General features: G+C 52.1%; 1 protein-coding gene across 1 annotated transcript in view; it reads left to right on the top strand.

The window, feature by feature from the left end:
• PAPPA (pappalysin 1) overlaps positions 1-13,315 on the top strand; it is a 221,432-nt gene that overhangs the window by 180,809 nt on the left and 27,308 nt on the right. The window contains exons 18-19 of the mRNA XM_016152350.2: positions 4,949-5,096; positions 10,194-10,303. Of these exons, the coding sequence (XP_016007836.2) occupies positions 4,949-5,096; positions 10,194-10,303 (258 nt within the window). The remainder of the gene's footprint in view (positions 1-4,948; positions 5,097-10,193; positions 10,304-13,315) is intronic.

Here is a 13,315-nt window from a genome sequence, read left to right as displayed (position 1 = left end):
GTATTGCTTGTCGGCTCAAAGAATGAAGGAATGCGTGCCAAATGGGCTCCTGATACAATTGACGTTGCTAGTTTGTACTGCAAATGAATTTCCTCTACCCTCAGACCAGGGGACTGAGAGCCAAATCTAGTATTCACCTCAGATCCCCTCTTGCTGCCTGTAAACACGGCAGAAACGTACGGCCCAGAGCGTCTTGAATCAAACAGCTTGTATGGAGCGGGAATTCTTTGCTTTCCAAACAAGTTCCAGATCCTGGCAGAGAGGACAGGGGCTATTGTAGGGGAGATTCACATTCTCTCTCTCTCACTGCCACTAAAAGCAAATTAACAAATAAAAACCTCCACTTTATTCATTCCTTGGGAGCCAGTATGATGCCGGATCTGGTACCTGAGTTCGAATCCTGGCTCCACCATTGACTAGCCGGAGGACTTGGGGACATTATTTAACTCTTTTAGTGTCAGTTGCCTCCTACAGAAAGTGGGGTGGGTGGTAATGATACCACCTACCTCCTAGTTTGCGAGGATTAAACGAGGTAACGGAATGTCTGTGAGCGCCCCTGGAATTGCACAGCGCACAGCCTGTGCCACCACAGGTGTGGCAGCCCTGGGGACGGCACAGATAAACTAGCCTGCTTCCAAGGTCACTTCCAGAGGAGAATAATCTCTGATGTTCCCTGTGGGCTCCTACAGAACCCGAACACAAAGACGATGACTTGAAAGTTAGCGCCTCAAAGTCAGAGAAGGGGCCATCATCATGCATGAGGCCAGGGTGTGGGGATGGGAGACCCGTATGAGCCACAGGGAAGCACGATATGTAGAAGATATAGACTCTCCAGATAGCACTGCCCAGTGGAACTTTCTGCTGCGTTCCGTATCTATCTGTGCCGTGCAGTGTAGTGGCCACTAGCCACATGTGGCTGTGAAGCACTCGTCACATGCTAGAGTGACCGAGCAACTAAATACGACATTTTATATAAGTTTAAATAGCTCACATTTAAATGTAAACAGCCACACTTGTAAAGTACCTACCACATTGGACCATTCAGCTCCAGAATTTATAGTATTATTATGGTAAACGAAGACAGAGGAGCTTAATAATAGTTCTTATTTTTTTAATTTTTAAGTGTTTCCTGGATGCCAAACTTTCTCTTATTCTGACAACTCACGATAAACCTTTGAAAAAGAAACAATATGCCCATTTTACAGATGATGAAAGAAGGCTTGGGAGGCTAAATGCTTGCCCACGAGTTGGCAGGTAGTGTTGACTGACTGCACAGCTCTGCTCTGTCCACTGCCTCCAGACGTTATCAGGGCGAGCTGGTGGCAAAGGTTCCATCCCAGGCCACTGGAGAAAACCGCTAATTGTCTTAGCGTTCATCCGGCTCAGATGCTCCTGCGCTGTCTGAGGTGATAACTCAGGCTCAGTTCTGTGTGAGGAGCTTGGTGGAGGCTCTGTGATTAAGAGGATGGGCCATCTCAGGACAGGGACAGGGTCTGTGCGAGATGCATACACAGAGGCCGCAGCAGGAGACGAAACGGGTAAAGGTGCTTTGTGGACAGTCATGCATTTAATGGTGGGTTTCGGCAATTCTATAGGAGCAAGAAAGGAAGAGAGGGGGCGAGAGTGGAATCAATAGGGCACCCAGTTCATTACATGATCACCGAGGTGCCACTAGTGATGGGCAGTGGGCCCTGCCTTCATGGGTTCTGCTCTGGACACAGCGTGTGCTAAGCCTCCACAAGCAGGGGCTGCTTCCAGCTTTAGCATTGTCAAGTGCTTACCCATGCACCCAGAGCTTCCTAGAGAAAGTCAGAGACATCACAGACCCATGTGATGTTTGTGGTGTGCAGAATCTCAGAGATTCCCCCACTAATTTTACAGATGGTGCCACGGAAGCCCAGAGAGGGGAAGGGACTTACTCCAAATCACACAGCAAGTGACCAGCAGAGTCAGATCTTAAAGTCTCAGATCTCCTAACCAAGTCATCACACAAGCCACATTTTCTGCACGTTCTTCCTCCTGGGTTTACATGTCAATCCTGTACCTAGCTTAGAGGAAATGAATATAGATGAGGGTACCAGCTCGGAACAGAGGCAAATCATTAATCGCAGCTGCAGTTTATTGAGCATTTACTACATGCCAATCTCTAGAGACCAGACGGAAGGACACGCCCGCAACAGGAGATAGGGCTAGACCTGTCGTCTGGGTTCCCTTGTGGAAACCCTGGACTTCCGGCCCATGAGCATGCCTTGTTTGGAAGGCTAAGGCGTCTTAGCTGAAGCGGTCTTTTTAAAAGATTTAGTCAGCAGCAGAAAGTGCCAGAGGCACTGGGCAGGAGGGAGAGAGACTGGAGGCAGCGAGACCAGTGCCTTTATGCTCCCACCTTTTATGGCCGAGCCTTCCCAGTTTGAAATTCCCCGAGCAGATTCCAGCTCATTCGAATACATTCTCTGCTGCAAAGCAAGCTCCCCAGCCAGCTCTGGCCCACGTAGTGCTGAGGTCTGCAGCCCTTCAGGGGCTGGAGGCCAAATGCATCATAGGCTCAGGCCAAGGCTGCAGGAAATTGGGGTCAATTTCCCACTCCCTTGAGGGCCCAGCAGAATCATGGGGCCTGGGGCCTGGGGCTCTGGGAGGGAGAGTCGGGGTTCTCTGAAGCCACATGATGCTGCTTAAAAATTTCCCTGAGCTCACACAGAACCTCTTGGGTGGACTCTACAAGTCATCCCACAGCTGCATACTCGGGATGGGCCACTCTTCTCCCATGGCCACTGCAATTGAACCCTCCTCGTGCTGGCCTAGGAGAGGCCCAGAGAGGGGCCCCCTTTTCTTTTCTAAATCCTGTCTCCTTGCAGCTGTGTTCTCAGACAGGGGAGCTTCAGCCTGCATCAGCCCTTTCAAAGAGTTTATTCATTTCCTCATGCGTGCTCTCATTCATTTGTTCCCTCATTCACTCATTTCTTTATCTACTCACTTATTCATTTATGTCCCCATCCATGCATTCATTAATGTTCCTGTTTATTAAACAAATTCATTCCCAAACTCTCTACCTATTTATCCAATCTTTTGTTAAACAAACTGTTTTTGAATGAATAAAAATATCTATTGAGTAGTGAATGGGCTGGGCTGTCAGGACCTATTAAACATTGTGGGAGGCCCTGAGAACGTGGATATGAATAGGAGAACGTGGATATGAATAGGGCTCCATCCTGGGTCTTGAGGAGCTTGTCATCTAGATGGGACAGATGAGAAACAAAGAGGCGAGGCGTGTCGGAGACCCGAAGGTAGTACGCTCTGCAGAACTGAGGTGGCGTTAGGACAGGGTGCTTGTGCCAGATAATCTATTTGGGCAAGAAGGCGAAGGGAAAGAACCAGCAGACAGGAGGAGCGGTGAGTGCAGAAGCACAGTGCTGCGAAACAGCTCATGGCGCATGCAAGAACGAAGGCCATTTAAACTGAAGTTCAAGGTCGGCGGAGGTGCCGTAGCGAGCAACACGCAGGAGAATTAGAGTTAAGGCCGGGGAGCCTACGGGGCCCAGACACGGGAGTTTCAATGGAAGCCGAGGGGCTTGGGAGCCGTCACACAGCTTGTCGCACTGGTGGAGCACGGTCGGCTCCTCTGACCTCAGTTTCCTTTCTTATCATAAACTCGAAAGGGGCAGAAAATATACAACTCGCTGTGCAGAAACCATGCGGGGTTTTCTATTCCCGAGGGGTAGAGTCCAAATGTAAGCTGACGTTTCAGGCCCCGCACCTTATCGGCCTTTACCAGCTCATCCTCCCCCATCTACTCCCTTGAGTCACAAGATAAGAACCACGCAGTGTGTGGGAGGGGGGAGGGGTGGGAACCTGCTGCTCACTACACTTTTTTTGCATTTGCACATGCACTTCGGCCTTCCATAAATGTGCTTCCATCCCTGGTATATGCCTCCTTGAAAACTCTTCAATCTGTCACCTCTAAGAGGACTTCCCTGTTTGCCTCTCATTGCCGGCGACTCCCGTGTACTCGCTGTCACGGAGCTCAGTCATACTGACACGGCTGGCTGCTCACGTGAGTGTCTTTCCTCCTGGCTCACTGAAGCAGATACTGGCTCGCTTTACTTTTGGACCCCACAAGAGTGGGCACGGGCGAGCACTAGGAAATGGCCCTTGAATTCAGGGGCAGTTCTGAAAGTTCTGCAGAGCTGAATCTGAGACGTTGAAAGGGGGCTCTGAAAGTGGACCGCGTCTGCAAGCTGCATTTCCATACCACTTTGCAGAAGATTCGAGGAGCTTGGTAGTTCCTATTTTGAAGAACTGGAGGGAGGGCACAGATGCTGGAACGGAAAGAATGGAATGGGATGAACGGAACGGAACAGAACGGAGTGATGCCAAAGGAAGGAAGGGAAGGGAAAGGAGAGGACGTAAATGCCGCAGAAGAGAAAACCGCTCAGCTGGGCCGAGGTGGCTGAGCTAGCATATGGCAGAGCCCTGACATGGGTCACTTTGTCACTGGCTGGGAGGAAGCAAGGCTCGGGGTGTACCTGCCTCCTGACGAGCAGCTCCAGGACCCCTGCTCTTACTCACTGTACAAGTTGCGGTACATTTGGGTCCCTAACTTCTTAAAACAAAAGTTTAAAAAACAACCAACAAAACAAATTCCTCTGATTAAAATCTCTGACATAACACTACTCTTGGACTTAGGAAGCCTGGGAGGTAGGCTCACGGAGAACCTTTGGGCCTGTTCCTCCCCACACTGAGTCCTCCCTCCCTCTGTCTCCCCGCCTGTGAAATAGAGATGTTAAAAGTGTCTCTAGTTGGGGTGATTGGGTTTCCGCCATTGTTAAGAAATTTTAGAGAACACTTTCAGATCTCTGAGGAGATGAGGAATGGTTTCTTTTTTATTTCGAACAGCTTATCGAGGGTTCAAGGGGGTCTCTCTTGGTCCTGACTGTGTTTCTGTGGTATTCAGGGACGTGTGAGCAATGTCATCCACTGCCGGAAAGATGGCACCTGGAGTGGCTCCTTCCACATCTGCCAGGAGATGCAAGGCCAGTGCTCGGCCCCGGGCCAGCTCAACAGCAACCTCAAACTGCAGTGCCCTGAAGGCTATGCCATAGGTACGTTGGGTGCCCTGGGTGAGCCACAGGAGGGCAGGGCCTTCTGGGAGCTCAGACTGGTGCTTGACTGGGTAGTTGGACACCTGTACCGCGTGGGGCCCTTTGCGAGGTGCTGGGGAAAACAGAGGCGAATAAGACCAGACTGCGTCCTACCAGAGACAGGAAAGGGCACAGATGTGGGGAAGACCATGGTAGGGGGGTGCCCATAGTTGCCCTGGAGTACAGAAGAGCTGATCAGTTCCTCTAGGGACTCGGAAGGCTCTCAGAGGAAAGGACACTTAAACAGGGGTTAGAAAGAGCTTGTTGGGCAAGAAATGACATTCCAGACAAAAGGAACTATGTGGCAGGGAGAAGGAGATAGGATAGCGCACATCATATTTAGGAAAGCAGTAGTGGTTTGTGTGGCTGCCTTTAATGGTAATCTTAAAATGTGCATGACACTAATCGCTCGTCAGTACCTACTACGGGTCAGGGCCCACGTCAAGCACTTTAGAACATTGTATCTCATCCTCTCAAGAACCTTTAACAGATGAGAGTCAAAGCGTTAGCAGAACCTGCCCCAAGTCTGCGGTCTGTCCTACTCCGCAGCCTGAGTCCCTCTTATGGTGTCCTAGTCGCCTCCAAAATGAAGAGAAATGGCAGTTTCAAAATGCGGTTTGTGAGGCGATAGCCCAGTTCGCAAAGCGTTCGCAGTGAGGGGAGACCTGGGTTTGATGCCGGGGATTTGCGTGGTTGAAACCGGGCGTCTGGACAGATGCATTCGTCTCAGGCTGAGGCTTTCTGGGGAACTGGGTACACGTCATGACAACCTCAGTTGAGGACAGTGATGCCAACCTTTTGGGCTGATTCTCTAATTGACCATGATGAAAAGCCCAGGGAATTGAATGTCCTTTCTCATGGCCAGTGTGATTTATGGGACAATCACCAGGGCTGTCTGGAGCAGAAGGTTATCTGTGCACACGCTCACTCCCAGTCACACGGAGCTAACACGTTGTGCACCCAGCCAAATGAGAGTTATTGCCTCATGTCCAGAAGCCGGGGCTGTGGTTGGACATTGAGGTGGGCGGGGGCCGACCTCCCCCTTTTGAAGATGGACACACATAGCCTCAGAGTGTGGCGGTTCTTCACCCGAACTTAGAGTCGGCGTCTGTGCTCCTCTCTGCCCTTAGTCTGCAGGACTTGCTCCTGCAGGGGTCGGAACACACCAAGGCGCGAGGTTGCCCATTCTGATGGCGTAGAAGGTGCTTTCAGATCCTACGGAGCCACCAGTTCAAGGACCTTGACAGGAAGGCTGCAGAGAGTGGGGATCTCATAGGACCTGCTGATACAGACATTCTAGAAGGGAGCGTAGTGACATTGAGTAGCGTTAGCAGAACCTGCCCGAGTCTGCATTCCCTCCCACTCCACAGCCTCCTCCTGGGGTTTCCCAGGGCGAGGCTTTTTCTGTGGTGTGGTCCCTACTCCCAGCTCAGGATCTACAAATGAATAGTCAGTCATACTCATGACTGACGATCATGAGCTCCCCTGGAAGAAAATACTGATTAAGTTACTTCTATTTAAAACAAACAAACAAACAAACAAACTATAAAAGCAGACTTTCTTCATGTCTATATCCACCGACACATTCAGATATATTCACACGTGCATAAACACAAGTACAAATGCTTCATAACGAAACAGACCCAAACGCGCATCATTCAGTAAACTCATGCCTAACATGTACACAACAGCCAAATGCCACACGGGTGCGTCACTCAAACACATAGCTACACCTAGCATGCACACAAATGTGACACACAAGTACACATACGTCACAGGTACAACCACATCTTATGCCCTCGAACATACCAAACTCCCAGAAAGATGTGCAAGAGGCAAAGAGCTCACACACACGGACCCAGGGACATCACGTGGCCCCTCTGTGCATACATCGTATCCACGCGTCACAGCCAGATGAGCCATGATACCCAGGACATCTGGAAGCAGGCAGAGGAGTGGCAGTAGCATTCCATTTCCCACTGAGCATTTTCATGGTCGAAGCAGAAGTGGACAGACGTCTATATGATATTGGTGTCCGAATCTCCTCCCCGTCCCCTGCACCCTGCGCTCCCACTGCCATGTCGACGGCTTTTTTAAGAACATGGTGGGTGGGGGGACATGGGGGACCTGAGATGATAAAGCGCGGTGCGGACACTGAGGGAGCAGGAAGAGGTGAGGCAGGTTTCCCTGAGGACTCTCAGCTCCCTCTTCTCCTCACCTCCGAAGGCCTTTCAGATGCCCTCCCAGGCTGAGCCCCTCCCTGGGGAGAGCCCACCTAACCAAGGAGAGATTCTTGATCAGAGGCCTTGTAAACAGGGGTGAGGTATGTGTTGGTGTGCGTTGGGCTTGGGGGCTGGAGGGCACGTCTGGACCCCTCTCCAGGCAGTACAAGGAGGCTTCTGTGGCAGTCAGGAGCCTTCGCGAAGTCGCGCCTGCCACCAGGGCTGCCACCCTGGGGAAGGAGAGGCAGGAGCCTGGTGAGATCACCGCTCTGTAATGATGCCAATTAGGGTTCGTATATCACAACACAGCAGCCTGGTCCTGACGCCCAGAGCGGCCCAGGAGTGGGGGAGGGGCCCCGAGGAGGGAGCCAGCCCGGAGCAGAGCGGGAGGCACCAGGACAGGGCTGCTGCACGGGGCAGCAGTGGCCTCTGGGGCTGGCTGGATTTTTCCTGTTTTTCCCCTCTTGGGATAAGACAGCTTTTGTCTGTTTCTCAGAGGCTGCGTCTTCTTTTTTCAGAATAATTTTATCATTGCAGCCTTGCCTTGTCCTTGCTCCCTAAAAACACCTTGAGCAGTGATCCTATGACAAGCACGCAGGGCTGAGTTTCTCTGACTCCCCGGCATTTTTCCCCTTTATTCTCATCACTCATCTTTTTTTTTTTTTCCTTTTTGCATTCCCCCCATTACTTATCTCTCCTCTAGCCCTTCACCTGTCCCTGGCCCCTTCCAATGCTGCCTTCATTTCTCCTTACTTCGTGTGGCTCCGTCACACCTGTACCGCTGTGCTTGCGAGTCAGAGAGACAGGGTACTACTAACTAATTCATGGCCCTCTCCTTGCCGGCTCTGTCACCTGAGCTCCGTGTCCTTTGCTCTCTCACCTGGGACTTCGGTGTGATGACCCTTGTCTCACAGGGCTGGATTTGCCGATTCGCAGGAGAATGGGCAGCGTATGAAAAACACCTAGCAAGGCAGGAATCTCTCTCTTTGGGCTCAGTCCCCCACGTTTAAAATGAAGAGGTTCTAAACCTTTAGAATCTGCATCCGCCACCCATCTTCGCCCCCTCTTCAGTCCTGGTGAGTCTCTTAGACTGAAGAGGATGGAGAGACAGCAACAGGAAGGGCCCTGGATAGATGAACTATGTCTGCATGTATAAGTACACGTATATATGTACGACCACACATGTATGTTTATGTGTGTGGGATACACACATTTGCACACATATACATATGTTTGGGAGGCAGACTTTAGAATGGCTAATGGAGTAAAATATTTTTTAAAAAGAGTTGACTGTATCTCGTGAACCACGTAGTGTTGTTCAAGTGTGGTCTTGGCACTGAGGCAGGGGAATGACCGCCTCGGGGCCCTGCTCAGATTCTGAGACCTCAGTTCTTTGCCCGCATGAAGGAGCACCTGTTTGGAATCCTGGGGACACCTCATAGAACAGGCTTGATTTTCAGAATGGGTGAGCTCAGGGCAAAGACTGAATTAGCCAAATTATAGTCAATTTGCCAACCCAGAACTTCAAAGTCAGCTGTCTTCACTGAGAAATCCCTGGACCGAGGGCTTCTGTGTCCTAACTCTGGCCCTGTTAGTCATCTGTGCCTTCGCTGACTCATTACCTGATTCATTTTTTCCCACTTCTTTGTATTCCTTTCTGTGTATTCAGTCATTCATCCATTTACACTCCCACTTATTCCTTCAAAAATGCCTATTCGACATTCACTTATTCTCTCTTTCATTCATTCCTGAGTGTCTGACATCTGCCATGCACAGGTGAGGCTCTGGGCTCAGAGTGTGCCGGCCTCACAGAGATTACAATCCAGTAGGGACGAGAGCTATGGATATTAAAAGGAAAGCCACCAATGCCAATGGGAAGGGGTAATGTGACAAATGCTGTGAAGGGTGCCTCCGAGGGAGTTCAGCCTGCCAGGAAAGCATGGAGGCCTTCTCCTAGCAGATGGCACTGGAATGAGGTCTGAAGGGTGATGAGTGAATCACTGGTTGAAGAGCGGGAAAGGTTGCGAAGGCACGTGGGAGGGCGTGCATGTAAGCCCCGTGCAAGGAGGAAGCGTGTGGCCACGAAGCTGGTGTTCCGTTCAGGTGCTCACTGTGCACTCGGAATCCCTGCGTGTCAGGTGCCAGGTTAAGCTCAGAGATGAACCCACCTCGTCTGCATCCTCCCAGGGCATCTCTGTAACCATGGAAAAGCGGCCCAGGGGGATAGGGCCAACACAGGAGCGAGACTCGGTGTCAAACACTGCCCTCGCTCAGCTTCAGAAGTCAGGGCAAGTTTCTGGGAGAATTTGAACTGAGCCTTGAAGAACTGTTAAGATTTGACTGTGTGAAGGCAGATGGGGGATGATTCCAGAGAAGGAGTGAATGGGAGCAGCAAAGTACAGAGGCGAGGAAGTGTGGGACTCAGATGGAAAACCAAGTGCAGGCCAGTTGGACTAAGCAAAACGTGAAGGTGGTTAGTGGGACATGAGATTGACTGGACCATGGGAAGCTGTGAACGCCTGACAGAGGGGACTGGACTTTGTCCTGGGTGTGGGGAACTTTGGAAAGCTTTCAAGCAGCAGAGGAACAAGATCAAACTGGGCTCAGGGCCTGTGAGTATGGCGATGGGTGCCAGCTGGACTGGAGACAAGAGAATAGAGTCGGGGAGACCAGAAGCAGTTATGCTGGGGAGTTTGCTCCTCCCCATTGCCCTCCAGGGTGGGATGGCCCAGTCCACTGGGAACCAGGAAGTGACAGAGCCCACACTTCCTGAGAGCAGCCCATGGGTGCCAAGAGACAAGGTCGAGCAGCTGCCTCACACTCTGCTTCTCTTCAGGGTCGGAATGTGCCACCTCGTGCCTGGACCACAACAGCGAGTCCGTCATCCTGCCAGTGAACGTGACCGTACGGGACATCCCCCACTGGCTGAACCCCACACGGGTGGAGGTAAGTGACAGGGGCTGCCCACTGGCCTCTAAGGGGAGGGAGATGACCATGTCGATCACTTACCGTGCCCTTTACATTTGTTAAATCATCATCAAATTGTCACACATCCCTGTGGTGTGGGGACTTGTTTGCAATAATCATTTCTCCAGTTCTTAAGTATTTAATACTTTCCCTCTGTCTGGCCCTGTGCTAAGGAACTTTTATTTACTGTTCCACTGAGTGCTGATGACAGTCTAGGAATAAGAAGACTGATGTTCATAGTTTACAGATGAGGAAACTAAGACACCAAGAACACGTAAACAGAAAACACGGAATCGTGTGTTCCTGGGTGTGCGCAGTACCCGTGTCGTGTGTTACAAAGATGGTGCCATTGGGCTTGTCTAGTATAAGCTCTTGGAAGGCCTTCCGCACTGCATGGCCTAGATTTCTGGTGTCTTACTCCATGCTTTACTTATTTGGTGGAAAGCAATTAATAGGTGATATGGAGAAGTAATAAGACCGATTATTTATGAAGTGCCTACTCTGTGCACCCAGCACTTAGCACACAGGACAGCATTAAATCTCAGAACATATGGAGTAGGGTGGAAGGCATTGTCCGTATTCTCTGCTTGTGGACAGTGAGATCTCAGGGGTGAGTGATGGGCCCAGGGGGTGAGCTCGAACCCAAGACTGAGGCCAAGTGCAATGCTCTTCCCATGGCACCACGATGACCTGCCCAGGCCAGAGGCCAGGGAGCCAGTGTCATGGCCTGGTCCATTTGGGGGCTGGCTACTCCCACTTTCCTTTGTGTTCCCCCATTCAGTCAGAGACCCCAGAACTGATGTGGGACCCCACTCTGGTCCTCCAGGGCGGTGCGCATCTCGTGCCTCCTGTACCAGCTCTGGGCATTGGCTCCTCCCCATGGAGGAAGTAGGAGGTAGAGGTGCCTCTCCACCAGTACTTCTCCCTGGGGTGCTGGGAGGCCTCCTGGTCTGCCTGCTCGCTGCAGATCACGGCCCGGATAGCTGGGCAGAACTCGATACGGGGTGTACTGTTTCTCAGATGAGCTGAGGGCACGACTGTGAGGGCTTGCTCAGCACTCTGGACTTGTGGACCTGGCCAGCCCCACTCTACTCCCTGATGCAGCCCAGTGCTCCCCTCTCCTCACTTCTTCCTTACCCCATCTCCAACTCTATTTCCTTTTCCTGCCTCTATTTTCACAGTTTCTCTCTTCCCTCTCCCAGCACCTCCATCGCCTCGCCCCACCTCCCTCCGCCCACCTTTTCCCTCCCTGTCGATCTTCTCAGTCTCCCTCCGTCTCTCTGCCTCTGACTCCCTCTCTGACTCCCTCGTACATCCACGAGACAGGCGCTTCCCTGAGCTCATGCTCCTTCTTCCATTTTCTGCACTCAACACACCTTTCCACATTCTTAACCGAGTCCCCGGCGAATGCAGATGTGCCACACACACCCGGGGGCCTGCACAGGGCCCACGTGGAGAGGGAGGGCACTAGGCCAGGGGCATGCAGGAGGCGGAGCCAGGGTCACGATTGGCAGCTCCTTCCTCGCTGTACCTCCCCTCACTCTACCCTGCCCAGACCCCGACACGCCCAAAAGCAGGGGAATGCACCCCACACAGGGCAGACTCGGGAGACCACCCTCACATCCAGCACCAGGGGTCTTCGTTGCCAGGCCCAGACCATGTCCCCTGGCCCTGGCCCACTCAGGCCTATTCTCTGCCCCGCCGGGTGAATTCTCTCCCTTCCCTCCATGAGCCTCAGGCACTAAAGAGTTCAGTTATAATTCACTGTGAAATAAATCCTGGATCTGAAAGCCTGCAAGCCCCCCTCCCCAGTTGCCCACCCGCCGCCTGCCTGCCCCAGCCCCCACCCAGTTCGCTGGTCTGCCGGCCTTTATTGATGCCGGCCTACGGAGAGAGCCATAACGAGGTTCAGACCTCCACCGGTCTCCGGAGGCCTCATTATCCAGGAGGAAAAAAATGTGGTAGAAAAAGGGAGGAGGGCGAAGGGGCAGAGATTGATGGTTTCCAGGAATACGGCAGAAAAGCTGGCCTCTGCTGCACCCGTGCCCCCTGTGTGGCGAGAGCTACGGAAATAGAGCCGCTGGTGCAGGCGTCCAGAAGCGGGCCCCGGGGAGCTTCGCCTCCCGAGTGTCTGCCTCTGAGTGCCGGTGCGAGGGAGATGGTCCGGGCAAGGCTCTGCTCCAGCTCCTGTCACCTTCGCCCCCGGGGTAAGAACGTGAGAGGTGAGAACCGACAGTCAATGGATGCCCACTGTGCATCGGGCATTGCATCAGGCACTTTTTCCATCCTTTATTCGCATCCCACCCCCACCACGTGTGCACACGTGCATGCGTGCACACGCACGCACACACACACAGACACAGACACCTACGAGGTGGGTATCAGTCTCGTCGTTTTTTTAGTAGAGGAAATGGAACCTTAGGGACAGAAGCCACTTGCCTAAGAAGAACCGAAGGGGGACCAGGTCAGTCTAATACCGTAGTCCACGCCAGCCTTTCCTGACTGTTCAGTCATAATAACAAAAGCAAAACGTTTACTGATCTACCAGGGATGTGCCGGGAAATAGTTAACAGCAAGCTCTCCACAAAAAAACGAGCTCTGATCTGTGGCATTTGCCACTTACTGCGGTGTAAACGTTCCCACCATGGCAGATGTCACGTTTTGCAAGTTGCTGTCACTGCACACAGAGCTGCCCATGCAAGCCGGCTGCAGCCCACCACCAGCGCTTCTCACGCAGCAGGCTCTGTCTTCAGCACTCATACCTCTTGGCATGTATGGGAGGTGACCGCTTAGGTGGATGGGAGAGCGCCACTGAGATCATGTGGCATGACTAATGCACGCGTGTTGGATCAGTGTTAGACCGTATGCTAGACAGAACGGTGACCTTCATGAAGGCAGGCCCGTGGGCATCTCATTTACCATGATATGCCCTTCTTTGCCTAGCACAGAGCAGATGCTCACTAAATATTTATGGTTGCTGAGTGAGGTAAC

Source organism: Rousettus aegyptiacus, unplaced genomic scaffold (assembly GCF_014176215.1).
Source record: "Rousettus aegyptiacus isolate mRouAeg1 unplaced genomic scaffold, mRouAeg1.p scaffold_m13_p_3, whole genome shotgun sequence".
In the NCBI taxonomy this organism is placed as follows: domain Eukaryota; kingdom Metazoa; phylum Chordata; class Mammalia; order Chiroptera; family Pteropodidae; genus Rousettus; species Rousettus aegyptiacus.
The sequence above is the reverse complement of the archived record's forward strand: the minus strand, read 5'-3'. Positions and strand labels throughout refer to the sequence as shown.